General features: G+C 45.9%; 1 protein-coding gene across 1 annotated transcript in view; it reads right to left on the bottom strand.

Moving 5' to 3' along the window:
• The window catches only part of OSBPL5 (oxysterol binding protein like 5), a 135,449-nt gene extending 121,655 nt beyond the window's left edge, over positions 1–13,794 (bottom strand). Inside the window, exon 1 of the mRNA XM_066320874.1 lies at positions 13,712–13,794. Within this exon, the coding sequence (XP_066176971.1) occupies positions 13,712–13,762 (51 nt within the window). The 5' untranslated portion in view covers positions 13,763–13,794. The remainder of the gene's footprint in view (positions 1–13,711) is intronic.
• Between the last annotated feature and the right edge of the window lie 2,863 nt (positions 13,795–16,657).

Here is a 16,657-nt window from a genome sequence, read left to right as displayed (position 1 = left end):
ATGCTGCTATTGTAAAGCACCTTCTTAATTTACACACATCTCTGAAGCAGGAAGCAGCAATTAAACACCAGCCTTTGTAATTATAGCACAGGAGCCTGCCTCCACCCTCACAGCCAGCTGGAGCTGCTCCCACTTCTGGAGAGCTCTTCAGCAGCCACACTCACCCACAGCGATGCTGCAGCTCCCCAACCAGCTTATTTCTGCCCCACACCACCAGCTCTGGGACCTGTCTGAGCAGCACCCTACCCTGGCTGGACAGGATGAGGAATTTCGGACACTGCAATGCCAAATCTCAACAGTACCAAAACAGGACAAGCATCTTGTTTCTCTGGAACTGAGGCAGCTGTAAGAGGACGGCAAGAAGCTGGGAGAAACAAATGTCAGTCATCACACAGCAAAATCTTCCCTGACTTCATGCACCAGAGGGAAAAAAAAGTAACAGGGCCAGTCCAGGGCCCACAGTCATTTAGATGCCAACCTGATTCATCTACACCGATTTCTGCTCTTATACCAGCTGTTCAACTCTCTCCTGGGCAACTTGATTGGGAATTTTATACCCTGAATGGACCATTTCAACCACAGTATATTACTAGCTTCTCACAAATGCTCCTCTCTGCTTGGGGGAGGAACACTCATCCATCAAATACCTTGGTGCCTTCTCTGCTCGCCACTTGCTGCAACTATTTGCTTTGGCACAGCAGCTCTCTGGACAGCAAGCAGGCATGCTGTTATTTTCCCCAGCGACAGCACTGAAAAAGGAAAGCATATAAATTACAGCAGTCTTGGGGGCTGCCTTCATTTATCCATCAAGGAATGAGATTTTTTTTGTGTGTGTCTCTAGTGCTACTTTTTTTTTAAGACACTGTAGAACTGCTCCCAGTTTTGCTTGCTCCAGAAGGGGAAGTGCTGAATATATATACCATTCTGGGGGGCTTGGCAAATAAAACTTCAGGGAAAAAAACTATTTCAGCTCAAGGTACCTGTGCTCTGCATGCCCTGGGAGAGTCAGGGAAGGTTCTCTGCCCTGTTTTTACACACATTTTGCACTTCTAGAGCAGCTGTTGTGTAGAACACCAGAATATTCATGAACACCTAGTAAAGAGCATGTCCTGGTTGCACCTACAAACATGGCAAGCCCCCAGCCCTGCATACACTGTCAGTCCATGAAAGCTGCAAGGGTCAGAGAAACTGGACTACGGTGACAGCCCAAATGTGTATGAAGAGAATGCCTTTATATATTCAAGCCATGAGTACAACCCATGGGCTTGATTTTCTACCTGTTCCCATTATCCACCTGTGCCCATTCCCCAGTGAAACCCCACTACCAACACAACTCCAGTGGGATTTAGACCAGGACTTAAATGGATGCATAGGATCAAAAAGAAAAAATCCATTTCAAGCCAAGGAAACAATCCATCAGTGTCTTTGAAAGTATTTAGATCACTTCTCCTGGGAAGGACTGCAGCAAATAAAACAAAGCAAGGTGTCCACCTGAGTGGGGTGCCTGAAGCTGCAGGAAGATAGCTGTGGAAATACTGCAAAGGCCCTGGGCTGCTGCAAGACTAATTAAACCTTGATTATACTGGGGCTGCAATTTTTAATCTGGATTTTATTACGACTAATGAGGAGAGTTGCTGAAGCATTTCTGAGCATAATTTTATCCAGCAGCCCCTGGAAAGTATTCTATGTCAATTTGTATCTTTTTCCTGGGACAGACATCTACGCTGGCAGCTTCTACCACTGACACAACACATCAGCTCACATAAAGGAAAAAAATCACCATTAGCTAAAAATATCTGAATGAAAACAAAGTAGTGTTTCAAATGCCATGGTATTACCCTGCCTTTCTTTCCTTGGCTTCCTCTTTGTTTTCTATGGCCATTGACATAGCCTCTGATAGCTCAAAAGAACTGCCTGATTTCATATTAGTTTGTACATAGCAGTGGGAGATATTTCTTTGAATTACATTTATGAAAAAACGCAACCTGATAAATTTCTTCTGTATACAATCCTTCCAAAGTCTGTGAAGAACTACTGAATGTATGAAGAAAAGGCCCAGTAAATGAGCTGTGAAAGGAAACAGTGGCAGGCATGATGTACTTTTTTTTTACCCCCTCACTTTCCAGAAGCTGCTCATTAAGTCCAGTTTTAAGTAGGGTGGAGACAAGCCACAGAAATTCCCAGGATAACACTGGTGGCAATGAGAATGGCCTAATGAGAAATGTAACATCAGTCCAACATAAGTGTAAGGAAGATGTGACTGTTGCAGGCACACCGACATCGCGCTGTGTGTTTGCCCCAGAGCATCCTGCCCACCTGCTCCCTTCCTGTTCAACTCAAACCTTCCTAAAATTAGGCCCATTTCTCCAGTCTCGTTCCAAGTTTCCACCTTTATCTCTCAGCCTGCCAGTGCTGGTTAAACAAAGAATTTAGGGGCGGAAACGAGTGTATTCTGTGAGAGACACACTCCAGAGAGCAGGAGGATGAGCGCACAAACCCAAACACAGCAGCGCCGGATGCTTTCACAAGGGAAACCTTCTGCAGCTTTTCCTACAGGAGAAATGAGCACAGAGAGGAAAGGATGACCTCCAGATGGAAGTCATCCTAAGAAAGTGACTTTAAAGGCAAAGCTCAAGATTTTGTACTTTTTCTGCTAAACACGAGCCCTTAGGGGCTTTCTCTGAAGTCTGCTTAGGTACTCTGCACACATCTGCTGGGTGCAAAGGAGCAGCAGGGTCTGTTTGATACAAAGCAAGTACAGAAACACACTGCGTTATCCTGCACAACCTTTGAACACATTTAAATATGAAAGGCTAGAAGAGGAGGCATGAATGTGATTCCCTAAATGCCTTGGCATGGCAGGAAGGTGAGAATGCTCCTTCAGTCCCCTCACAGCCAGTGGATTGCTCCTGCTTCAGCACGTTTCAGCATTTTACAAGGCATTGGCTGTGGCCAGGACCAACATATAAAATGCTCTGTAAGAAAGTAAAACTCACCAAGTTGCCCAGGAGTGCGTGCTTTAGCTGAAGTATTTCAAACAGCAAAACAGCATTTTCTTAATAAATCTATTGCAAGTGGATTTGGCTTGTTTCCAACACCAATTAATAGCAATATTGAGTTCCTGAGTAGATAAATACGCAGCTTCTGCCTATTGGACTTTCATGTAATGACACTGTAAAAACCTAAAAAAACCTGATTCTAACTGCCAGAGACTACAAAAGCTGTATCCTCCCCAACACAGACCTTTCTACACTCCCTTTTTTGAAAAGATTTACATTCAAATTAATTTTGAATTTGGCAGTAAGAACGGCAGTACACAATTCCTCTGTCCACCATGGCCATATAATTGTAATAATTCAGCTCTTTTTAGCCGTGAATTCTTAGGTATCTACAGAGATGCTTTAGGGAAAGGTAGCAGCAAACACCCTGCTGCAAGAGAAACAAGCCAGCACTCCTCTGCAAGACACTTCTGTTCATTTTCTGTAACAAAAATACACCAGCTCTGCTGCTTCTTGCGCAAACTAACAAACTACCCTAATTGACAACATTAACGCTCATCAGCCTGCCCCCACAAACAGTAACCTTTTTCCTCTGAGCTCCCTCACACCCACCCAAGCTCCCCACCATGGATAGTGTCCAAGCATCTCCAACTTGACTTGCTGATTCCTATCCACTGCTCAACCACTACTGTTATATTTAAGCCAGAGCCTGCCCTCCAACAGAGTGATCTCTGTATCAGAAAGCACCACTTGGGGTTACAAGAAAAAACAGCACTGCAGTTTCAGGCTAAGGCATCTCAGACACAAAACTCAATAGGGCAGTTTTTAGGGGGAAAAAAATAAAAGGATTAAATGTTGTGTTTAACTGAATTGCTGTGCTTTGGACATAACAGAGCATTCTTAAGAGGTGACATGGAAAGCTATTCCTAAAAATTAGGAATATGTAACATTTTGTGAGCCCTAGACTATTCTGGCCTCTTAAATCAACTTAATGTCTCATTTTTCAAGAATCAGCTTCACATAATTTCTTTCTGCTACTGTATTTAACATCTAAGGGACACTTCTTTCTTGCATCTTCCCTGTACTCTGCTTCAGGAAAGCACAAATCACTGGAATAGGGACCAGCAACATCAAAAGAAAGCTGCATTTTCATTTTTATGCATTTGTACAAGCTGGTAATTCATCGTTTACAAAGCTGGGGATGGCTGAAATTTTGTTCCAAGGAAACCATGCTCTGTTTAATAATGAGAACAATCAGATGCCATGATTTGTAGGAAGCAACTTTTTTCCTTGACCTTTTTATTACTGGCAAAATGTCAGCAGAGTATTGAAGTGCAGAGAGCACAATCTGTGATAAATAACTTCGTGTTGCCACATACCAGACCAAAATGCCTCCTCCTCCCAGTCCAGACACAAACCTTAGCTTTCCAAAACAGCTCTGATTTACAAAGAATTATAGATAACTAACAGAGTCCAAATGCCAAGCGCAATACTGTGGGTGAACAGGGCTTGTTCAATTCCTGGAAGCATAAACAAGGGGGGAAGGAACCAAAAGAGCAAGAGCCAGAATGCAGCCTTACTTCTGTCTTTGACAGCTGCAAGATCACTGCTGACATAACACAAGCAATCTTCATCCTTACCTGAAATACAGCAGCATGAAAAATTGGACAGGACCCAGCAAAAAACCATAAGGCTGTCTCCAAGTCTTAAATCAACTGCAATGAGACTTAAGAAGTTCAACCTACTTAACTAATCAAAGTCATTTAAGGGATCACCTGATCACAGCCTGCAATCACTTACAGGGAAAAGGTGTCAGAAAGCTGGAAAAAAGAAGGTAAAAAATGCCACATTAAAGACATTTGCACATATCTTTTACTGTAAGGAAAACACACACTTCTGAAGAGCACAAAAAATCACCACCAAAAATTAAAATGCACTACCTGCCTAAGGAAAATGCTGTAATTCAACCAGAAATTTCTAGATACAAGAATTCCAGGGTAAAATCCTTGCAGGTGCAAAGTCAAGTGAGATCAACAGGACTGACACAACTGGCTTTAAAATCTAAGATGCAAAGAGGAGCTAGGTTGTCCAGAAAGCAAACTCCAGCCTTCCTACCTGAGCCCACTTTCTCCCCAGAAAAGCACCTTAGGAGATCACCATGCCAAGTGCTGCAGAGCCTTTCTCCAGCTGACCAAGCCCTGCACCTCGCTGGGCTGTAATCAAGCAGCAGAGCAGCCAGACTGTTAAACATTCCTAGCCCCAAAACTCTGCATTTCTTCTCCATTTGACTTTTCTAAGGTCCCCACTTCCAGATCAGCCTGAAGTAAATATTGTTTTACTGACTTCAGTAAAACAAACCTTTTTATTATTTCACGTGCCGTTTCATTTCCTGGTACTCAAAGCTAAATGGCACAGATATTTACAGTACTGGGAGTCTCATCTGCAGCTCATCTAAGACAGCCTCACTGAGCCAACACAGCTCACAGCGCAGTAGGACTGCCCATTAAAAACACTACGGGATAATTCCAGGCTTCCTACGGGCACCATCTATGTTTGCAGCTCAGCTCGTTTTCTACACATTATTAAAAGCTACACCACTTAACTCACCATTTAATTTTGACGTGAAATGAAAGCAGAAAGCATGACAAAAGAATGGCAGTGAATAATAAAGAAAGAAAAAAAGAGGCACCTGAGGACTTCCTAGTAGGTTTATCCAGGGAGTAAACAGGTACTCTGGCTGGAACTGGGCCAGCAGACAGTGCCAAACAACCCCAAGAAGAGATCAGACCCTCTCCCTGCCCTCATAACAGAGCCCTGTAGGCCAGCACAAGAAAATAAATAAAACCCAACCGCAAAACTTACTTTGTTATTTTTCTGGTGCAGACAGAGGCACAGAGGTGCAAGCAATCTCCCCACAGCTACGGGACGCCTGCGATGGAAGCAGGAACTAACACTGATCTCCTGATTTCAAAGCCAAATGCCCTAACCACAGAATTATCCTACTTGCATTGCCTCAACCTGTCTCAATCCAGAAGAACCAAATTACTGGAGGAGGGAAGGAGGCAGACAAGGGAAAGAAACAGAAGGTTTACCAGGAATATTTCTGGTCCACCTGGAAGCAAACACTTCTTACACTGGTCCCCCATAATTGCATTCCAATGAATTTGGAACAATGGTATGAAGTTTAGTGCTCAAAATACTCAGCTTTCTGAGAGTTCAAGCAAGGCTGACACAGACCTTCTTTTAAAGCAAGAAAAAGCCCCATATTGCTTAATGCTTTTTATACAGGGGCCTGGAATGCTCAAGAGATTAAATAATTCACACACTGCCTTTCCCTGGGAGCTCACATCCAGCCCAGATCACAAGTGTCAAGTACAATCACACACGCTCTCGACAGACTTTGAGAGGTAAGAGCACGGCACGAGTGCAACTCCCAGGAGATAAATGCTTGTGTGTGATAAGTCCCTGTAGATCAACTTTGGCAGCAGTCCTAGCAGGACAGCAAGAGAAGCCAGTGCATGAAACACTGCACAGAAGTGGTGTCTTGGACCCCGGGGTACAGAGGTGAATAAACAAAGGAACATGCTTTGGTTTTCCCCTTAACAGCTTCAACCTCCAAAGACACAACGAAATCCTGCTCCAGACAAAACACTTTTATCCACATGGAGAGGCAGGGTGTGCTTACAGCAGCTCCACGTTAAAAATGGCATGAAAGATGCCATTCTCACTTGCATCAAACATGCCAAGACAGCGAGTTGGTGTGTTTTCACTGGGGTACACAGCTCTGCACCCCGTGATTCGCTCAGGCTCTCAAACAAGGGCAATGGAGGGAAGCAAGAGCACAAGGCGCCGCAGCCCCGGCACAGGAAGAGCAGCAGAGGCAGGTGCTGGTGGATGGCACAGAGAGCTGGGAGTGCACCCACTCAACCTGCCCGGGGACTCGAGATGTTGCAACTTGCTCCAAGCAGAAAAGAGCAGCAAACCACAGCTTTTCTCTGCAGTGTGGGCAAAGCAGGGAGGGAGCAGAGCCTCCGGGGAGCCGTGCTACACTGCAGTGCCTTCAGAGCTGCAGTGGCATTTGCTGTGTGTGCCCCTGCCTGTGTAGCTCCAGGCTCGGCTGGGGGGTGCAGTCTGGTTCTTCACTCTATTTCCACAGTCATTTTCACCTGGAGTGCCTGCTGATTCCTTTCATAAACTGCTGCATCCCTGAGGTACAAAGGGCAGAAAACTCTTCTAGCAAAACCTGGGAGTCAGTGATAGAGAGAGCAAAATAAATTATGAAGGACCACATTGGGGCAGGGTTTTTTCTTTCTGTCTCGAGCGAAACTTAAATCACTCCCTCCTTCCCCCATCGTGGCTATGGTAATAACACACAACTATTCATTATCCTCATCTTAACTAGAAAAGCCTCTTTCAATTTAGCACTTAATATAATTACAGTAAATTAAACAGTGTCTAGAAAAAGTCTTACCTTTTCAGAGCTATTATCTTACCTCTATGAAATTCTATCAGTTAAAAGTGAAGCTAGCTATTAAACAATACGGGTTTGTAGCTATTCGGTGAGCAGAAAAGTGAGATGTTCAGTGGAAAATTGTTCAAATTCTATTGCTAAATTCAATACCACCTCTCCAAGGGAAAATGGGAGAATCTCATTAATGGTATTGCAATGTCCCTCTTGCATTGCAGAGATAGTACTTGAGCACCAATTCTCTGTTCACTTCTCTTCACCTCAACACTTTCCTTTTTTAATATGAGAGGGGAAAAAAAATCTGCATTTTATAAATCACATGGTAAATTATTGTCTTTGTGAGCTTTCAGCAAAAGCTCTCTCTGGCTAGTGATGCATCATTAATCTGATTTCTCCAAGAGACACACGGGATGAAAAGCACTTGGCTGCCATGAAGTCAATGGGAAAACACACAGACTTTGAGAGGGTCGCAGTAAACATTTTTTTGTTTATAAAGGCCATAAATTTCCACACTGCTGCTCTGAAAAAAAAAAAAAAAGCCTCTACAACAGGTACTCAAGAGAGGCATTTGGTAAATGGTCATTCTCTGTTCTCCTAAATAAATCAAACGCTGGCTTGGTAATACTTGGAGTGATATTAGAAGCATTATTTTTAACACAACATAAGCACATCAGCCATCGGGAATAAAATATTAAGCAGGAAATATCTTTAATATATTGCTTTTCAACAATTGGGAGAACATCAGTAATAATTAGCAGCAAGCACTAGAATTGCTCTGCTAACTGTGCATCTTGCGGATAACAACAGCAAGTCTTATGTTAACACAACGATGTCAACTGACAACAGCTTTATGGCAGAGAACAGCATATTGTGCATTTCTGGGAAAAAGCACCTTTAATGCTGTGGGGATTATTATGGTTAAATTGCTTTTGAGTCACAGTCTGTCGTTACTCAACGTTTCTCACTCAGTCCCTACCTACCTGCCCTTTATTTCCTCATGGGGAAACACCTGTTCAAAGAGAATAAAACTGGCACTGTTGCACCCACCGTCATAGCTCATTTAGACAAGTTATTCAGTATCTTGCTTACATAATGAGATAATTTTTATTTATATTACCGAACAGCCCAGCAGACTCCAAGACAATACGGCTCTAAATATTGTGTGAATTTCCAGTAAGAGACCTCGACACCAAAGAAGACATAATCCAGGCAGAGAGAGGATGAAAAAGGCACATGGAAAGCTGATATTGACACACCCTGGCCATGTACCTCCTCAGGATACTCAGAAATGAGAGACCCTGGACTACATTTCCCAGATATATTCATGGCTAGGGGATCCTCCCAGCTTCTCAGCACACCTCACTCTCTTGGAAAAGAAAGCTTTCAGCACCTACACTGAGGGATTCCACAAGCCAGAACTTGAACACCAGCTTGGAAAAAACTAGGTTAGAAGCCTGACAGTCTAGGCTTGGTTTAAGCAGCCTCCAGCCTTGTCCACAAGTGGAGCTCCCCAAGTGCAGTGCATAGGTGTATGAATAAATACTGCAATGCACAGATGTGTGAATAAATGAGTGCAGGTATTAATAAATGACTGCAGGTGTGCCAAGGTGCCTCCCATGACCTGGAGTCCAGAGAGAAATTCAGGCAGTAACAGCAGTTTGATCACAGGCAACAAAGCCTAGGTGGTTCATCAGTTAAAAAAAACCAACCCAAAACAACCAAACCAAACAAAAAAACCCCACAACTCCAAAAAACACTCTCAACAGCCAAGAAATTGTGTCTTGTTTGCATACATTGAACCTGAATGAAAACAAAATAATCTTATACATGACTATATACATTCTATCTCCTCTTCAATAAGAAAGGTTACAAAGGCAGAGCAAGACAAGGAGGCAGGGACAAATGACAGATGTTAAAGTGGAAAGAAGAAAATTACTATAAACAGAACTGAAAAATACAAACACTGCGTATTTCATATCTAACACACCTGTGTCCTGCCCTAGATTACAATAACAGAGCTCCATGGAAGGCAGTTTAAATTGCTGCCTTGCCCACTAATGCTGTAATTAGCACGGTGCATTCAGTGCCCACTGAAAGCCTTCATAGTCCAAGTAGGGATTCACAAATTTACAAAACAAAACCCAAAAAAACCAAAAAATCCCACAAACAAACACAAACAAAACCAAAAAAACCTGCTTAGACCCGAACTGTCTTTGACCCACATATGAAAGAAAAGGTCATGAAATGATCTGCAAATCCAGATTACTTTCCTTAGTAAGGTAAGGGGAAAAAATATTTCACTGCATCAGCAACTGTCAGGCTTGCAGCAGTGTGTGAGGTTCTTTTTCAAGGAAACACAGCAAGAAAAGACAGAAAGATTCATCTTATAAAATGGAAATCTCATTTATTTGCATCCATGCCAAGAGCTTGCCAGAATTACCACCCTGATGGCGCATTAATTCCAGCGGCAATTTCACATTCACATTTCAGAGATTTTACAGATGAGCCAGTAACAGCTCCCCGAATGAACTGTGCCCTGTTTGTTAAAGCATAGAAAAGCCTTGGTCACCTCCTACTACATAAAAGTGATTCTCTCCTGATGCTGAAGTCATACCAAAAAGAGAATGTGCAAAAATGTCAAAACAATAACAAAAAAAGAAATTTAAATTGTTCTTTTCATTCTGCCAAGATTACTCACAATGATCAACAATTACCCACACTATGCAAGGGATCAGAACTCCCTTCCTCTCCTCATTGGGACATGGCAGCTTATTGCTGTGAGGGGAGAATTCCCTGTCACTTTAACCTGACAAAAGAGCAAATCAATTCAACAGCGCAGTGCTAGCATAAGCTTTGCACTCTTAACTGGCATCAAACAACACAGGTAACAAAAGCCAAGCTGCCTCTGCAGCACTGGAGCTGTGGAGGGACAATGACACTACAACAGCTGTCTGGAACAAAACACATTGGCATGAAAATTGAAGCGCCTTTCAGAGCAATCTCACGATTTTGCCGAGAGAAAGCTGAAGGAGAGCTATCACGACACTGCTTTTGTGCCTCAAGTGCTGGGATGCAGAAGGACCAAGCTCACATTTAAGCTTTGTACTCAACACAGAACGAGGCATTTCATCCCTCGATGCCTCTCTGCATCATCTGATAGATAAGCAGCAAGTCTGCTTTTATCTTGGCCTCTGCTGATCGATTTAGACAGCACGCCCTTCAGGACTCTACTACAGCAGCATTCCAGTTTGGGAATACACACAAAATAGCTACTACATTATTCCTTGGGGGTGCAATTTCACATTGATTGATTCACTGACAGATTAGACAGGATGAAGCAGGCAAGCCCCATGCTGAGTTGCCCCTCTCCTGCCCTCCCACAAGGAGACCTGCACACGTCCCACTTTATTAAGGATCTCTTTTTTGCCTTTAGCTGGTTAATTTTTCACTGATGCTATAATCATGCGAATGGTAACTGGGTTGCCAAAACACTCAAACTCATACAGCCCTGCAGTCAATTCCCAGTGAGCTGAAGCTTGGCATGGAGTTTAACAAAACACATAGAAAAACTACTATCAAGAAGACTGCCAGCACAGCAAAGTTATTGATATTGGAACAGAGCACAGACCTCAGTGACATACTGCAAAAGGAAAGCCCAGGTATACAGCTGGCTGTTTATTAAATAAAGACAAGAATTGAGCCTTTTCAATTCAGACTTTGATTTATACACCTATAAATCCCTTCAATCTGAAAGGAGAGCAAAGGAAAAAATGGCACAATTTCAACTGTAGCTCTACAAACACTACAGAAAACTGAGACTGAAGAACAAGGGATATGCTCATGGTTTTTATGCAGCTTGAAAGAAATTAAAAACCACCACACAAGCAGCTGGACTATTCTAACCTTAAAAAAAAAAATTAATCCTCCTTTCATATCACTCTCCTTCTGTGATGGGCAGAAACCATTTACAGGTAACTCTTACTAGCCTGCTGTTAGCTGCTTCAAATTTTGCAGAATATTCCCCCTCAGTCCCTTGATCTTTTTGTATTACACAGACGCATATACAGTACCTAGAGCCCGATGCAAGCACAATGCTCTCTTGAGTGTTGAGCAGAGAAAGAGTATTCCAATAATTAAGAAATGTCAAAACCTGGGCAGTTTTCACACTAGTTCTCCACAGAGGCTCAGCAGCTACTTATCAAAAGGGTGTTTTCCAGGATGGTTGTCTCCTTCCTCCTTCATTGCATGAGCAGAAAGAGCCATAGTGGTGGGGAGGAGCTGGGATGAAGGCAGAACCTGTGGTTTAGACACAGCCCTGTACAATTAAATGCACCACAACCACGCAGCTAAAAATGAGGGCTGAGCAGCCCTGGGAGGAGTTTGCTCAGTCTCAAGACGCCTGGTGCTCCAAAGCACAGCATAAACACCAGCAGTGACAGTCTGGAGCCTGCACGAGGAGTGAGCAAGCCCAGACCCACACTGAGGCACACTGGCAGAGTCACACTGTCACTGCTGCCCAAACCCGTGTGCACTTAGCGTTTGGATTGTTCCCATTCCCTGAGCTGCTTCTTGAGTTTCCTTTACCTTAGTAACCACAGCAGGCATGTACAAACACCTACAACCTGATGCCAGAGACATCATATGTTGAGGAGTGGAGGCGTGAGGAGCAGCATTTCTGGCTGGGAAAACACTGTGCTGTCAATGCTCCAAAGGCAGGGAGGTCAGGGGAAAAAACACCAAATGCAGCTTTTCCCCTCAAATAAAACAGGAGATCAAATAGCACAAATCCGTGCAATTGTAGAGAGGTTGGTCTGTGCTCTGCAGCTCAGAAGCAGCAGGGCCCTGCTGACACACTTCAGGGCAGTTTCATTTTCACCTCTTCAGCCCCAGATCCAGCACCAAAAGACCTTCAGCACTGGCAACGCTGACAATCCCACAGTTGGCTCCAGCAGATAACAGCTCCCTTGGAAGTGAAGTGAGTCTAACCCAATTCAGATTAGCTTAACTGAAATTTTTATGATCTATGAACATAATAAGAATTAGTCGAGTCTCAGTTTTGCTCTGAGCACGGCACACTGATTTCAAACACTGCAGATTATAGGAACGGCCTTTCCCTAGAGATATTCTGGATTTCAAATCACAGCACTGTATCAGACACAGAGCCATTTCTCTCCTGCTGTGGCTAAGAAAGCACCTTGAGAAATATCTAATCCAGCAATAGAAACAGAACCACCTGTACAAGCCTCCCTCCCACTCACCTGATGAATCAGTGTTGCAATAAAGCACATGAAAATTAAATTAAGCACCATGAAAAGATTAGAGCAGTAAATCCTTTCAGTTACTTTCACGCATCACCATGATGAAATCATTCCTTAGGTTCACATTGTCCACTTCAAACCCAAACAGGCGGAGGGCAGGACTATGGCCTGCATTTTCTCCCTTGAGTCAGAGAATTGCTGTCTGTACCTCTATGAATAGTGCCACAAAGTAACCCCTGGAGCTGGACCTGACTCCCCTGCTGCTCCCAGGTCCTTTTCCAGCACTGCCCCCCTCCTTGCCCGGCCAGGGTGGGGATACTCCCAGGGTCACCTCCCATCCCACTGGGAACTGCCCAGCCCAGAACACCCATTCTCCTCTTTAGGCAAGAGAACTTACCACACACAGCCTGGCTTGAGGCTTCTGTCTCTCCCTACCCACTCACACCTTTATGGAAACTTGCTGCCAAGGAGGAAAGGTGGCAGCTGGGGACACATCCAGTGCAGTGGCTGTTCTCTGCTGTACAGACACTGCTGAATACCGCTGTTATCTCGTACATCAGTGCAAAGAAGGGGAAGGAATATTTTGACAACAAACATACTGCTGCAGCTGGATGAAGTGAGGAGGTGACTACACAGTTTAAAGAACTTTCCCCCTCACTTATGTTAAACAATTGTTTTACACTACAACACTTGAGGTTCGCAGAGCGCTTGAAAAATATGGTTTCTGATCCAACAGACAGTTGCATGCGCTTATGTGTTTATTTTTCTAGGCATGCTGCTTTGCTTCACTTAGTGCAAGCTAAAAGCATTTCCAAACACAGGTTTCCAAAATACGGTTTCTAGGTAGCGATGCCTATGGTCTCCACTATGGTATCCGTACAAGCGCCTATAGGAAAGGCAATTACTATCGTCAATTAAATATAACCAATAAGTAACAGCGCAGTCTCCTTACTGGGAAAAGTACATTAAAAATGCGTTCCACCTACCAGATATGCCCACATGTCTAAAGAAATCAGGTCTCCTTGACAGCACGCCATCCCACACGCCACACCGGCCGCTTGCTGGCCCCCCAGCCCTGCCATGCCGAGGGCCTAGGGGGCCACCCCACCGCTGCAGACCCCCAAAGGCACACGCAGAAACGGCGACGCACAGCCTGGGCACAAAGCCCGGGCACAGTGGCAGGGTTCCCCTGCCAGAGCTGCCGGCGCTCAGCCCCGCGCTGAAATCCCGCCGCTCGCAAGCCGACTCCGGGCTGCCACGGTAGAGTCAAAAACAGGCAGCATGGCAGCGCGGGGGACAAGCAGAACAGCCACCACGGGAGGCGGGGGCATGGATTTATGGGCATAATTCTGGGCGGGGGAGGGGGTGGTAGTTGTTTCTATAGGGTATTTTAGGGAGGACGGCTTTGGGGTTTCGGGGGAGGACGTGGCTTTCGGGGGAAGGGAAGGGGGCTGTCCGCTGTGTCTTACCTGGCCGGGGCGGCCGAGCCCCCGCGCGGTGCCGCGCTCAGCACGCCGCGGCCCGCCGCCGCCGCCGCATGGCCGGGACACGCGTGGGACAGGAGCGGGGACACGCGTGGGCCCCCCGAGCCGCTCCCCCGGCCCCACGGAGAGCGCGCAGCGCCGGGCCGCGGCCGGACAGCTGCTCGGGGGAGGCGGCGGCAGGAAATACCAAAAGACTGATCCAACCACGCCAGGGAGAGAGGGAGGGAATGGAGAAGAAAAATAAGAGGGAGAAAAAATAAAAACGGAGGAGAGGGGGGAAAGAAAACGGAGGGGGGGGGGGAGAAGGAAACGTGCAAAATCCGGGCGGGATCGGCGCGGCGCGGAGCGGGCGCGGTGCTCGGCTCTCGGCGGGAGCGCCCCGGCCTCTCCCGGCCGGAGCCCGGCTCCCTTCGGGGCCTTACTCCCCCCCACAGTCCCCGCCGCTTGTGCCTTTCTTCTCCTCGGCACAGGGAGAGCCTGAAACCGAGGCAGAGTAAATAAAGCAAAACCACCAAGCCCTTAAACAAGGATCAGGCGGACCCCCCGGCCAGCAAGCAGCAAACCATCCCTGGGGTTCGCTGAGGCCACGCCAAGCTCATGGAGAAAAGCCAACCTGGAGGAATCACGGCGCTGAAGCCCTGCAGCTGCAGGAGCACTTTGTCTCAGCATCCAGCCGCACGCCGACGCCGTGGCTCAAAGGCGCCCGTGCGATGTGCAGCCCTGACACGCAGCCGGGCACGCTCCCAGCTTCGCCTGTGCATCCAGAGCGAGAAATCAATCCCATGGCAAGCACGGACCCTTAAGCTCCTTCAGACGAGGAGGACAGTCCAATCATCGCATCTCTGGCTTCGGCCTGCCTGCCCTTCGGCGGAGGCATGACTTTACGGGCAGCAGAGTGTCTGGTAAAGCATCACAGCTGAGAACGACCCAGGCACACGAATTTAACTGCTGCTTCCTCTCGCCTCCACTCCGCGGGTCCCACGGTTCAGTGCTGGACCAAGAACAGGAAGCCAAGCAGACTTCACACCTCCTTTATCTCCATAGGAAGAGGGATAGCAGAGTTAAAAGGCACCCAAACTTTCTGAAACCAAAAATCACATGAGGGAATAATGTGACCAACATGAGTCTGACTTGCATCACTGAAGTCTGAATCACCCATGTACAGCTGAAGCTTTGGTGCAAAATACAGCATGAAGCTGAGACTCATGCTTCTGAAACCAGAAGCATTAAATCATGCGCCTGAAGTGCTTTACTACCCCACCCTTCACAGAAAAAGCCAGATCCTTTTTCTCTTTGCTGTGTGCAGAGGCTGAACCAAGACAAAGATCACTAGCTCTGATGTTCCTCATACTACACAGGAAGACAGCTTCCAGCACTAAAAAGCAACTCACTTCTTGAAAAGGTCTCCCAGATCGTAATGAAATATCCTGAATTCATCCCAGGCTGCAAGCTCAGCTTGGACCAGGGCACAATTTCTCTCATTTACTGCCTCCAGCCAACTCCAGCCCACGTACAGACTACAAGGCTTCACCCTGCATCACTGATACCTAATACTAGCAGAGGTAGCTGGTTTTCTCCTAGTGAGCTCAATGGGACATGGAGCAGAATGCACTATACCTAGCTAGGAGTAGAGCATGATGCTGGAAGAAGAAGCCACCATCCATTTTTGCTCTTTCCTGGAAAGAAAAGCACGACAAAACGCATCATAAACTACAAACAGCTCCCATAGCCTAAGCTGTCCCTCCTATTCAAGAGTCACCACAGCCCTTCTCTACCCATTAAGTAAACCCTGAATCACTTGCTAGGACAGGTGATTTTAAGTTCACCTGTATTTGTTGTGATTTCTGCCATCATCTGCAAGGTGTGGAGAGTTGTCATGAGTCCAGCTGCCTTCAAGTTGGTCGGGATTTTCACTTTATCCTCCCCAAAATTCTACCCTGAGGGCAAGCCTGTACTGTGCAGTGGGGCAGGGCACTGCAAGGAGATGCCAAGGCCTTTCATCACCCTGGCTCAGGGCACTGCTAGGTTGAGCCATCCTCTCAGAGGGCGAAGCAGCTCAACCCTGCCTCATGCTGCCTTCTCACTCTCCCTGCTGCCTCCTGCCCTGCGTGTTCCAGGCCACACTGGGGTCCTTTCTGTGTCCTCCACTCCCTTCACCCTTCTGCTTTTAGAGCTGGAACACTCAAATGCAGCCAGGTGGTTTGCCAGCACCTTGTTTGGTACAAATGGCTTTTTAACTAAACCATGCACTTGACATTGGCCCAGCTGTCTGTATCCAGACTGGCTTTGTCCCCCCATGGCTTCTCAGCTGCTTTGGTACAGAGAGCTACAGTTTTTAGCACCCTACATGAATCTTGACTTAGAGTTCACTTCCCAGAGATTTCCACTTTGAACATTTTTAAAAACCTTTCTAAAAGTGTTTTGGCTAAAGATTTCTACTAATCTGTT

Source organism: Sylvia atricapilla, chromosome 6 (genome assembly GCF_009819655.1).
Source record: "Sylvia atricapilla isolate bSylAtr1 chromosome 6, bSylAtr1.pri, whole genome shotgun sequence".
Lineage (NCBI taxonomy): Eukaryota > Metazoa > Chordata > Aves > Passeriformes > Sylviidae > Sylvia > Sylvia atricapilla.
This window is presented reverse-complemented; position numbering and strand designations above follow the sequence as displayed.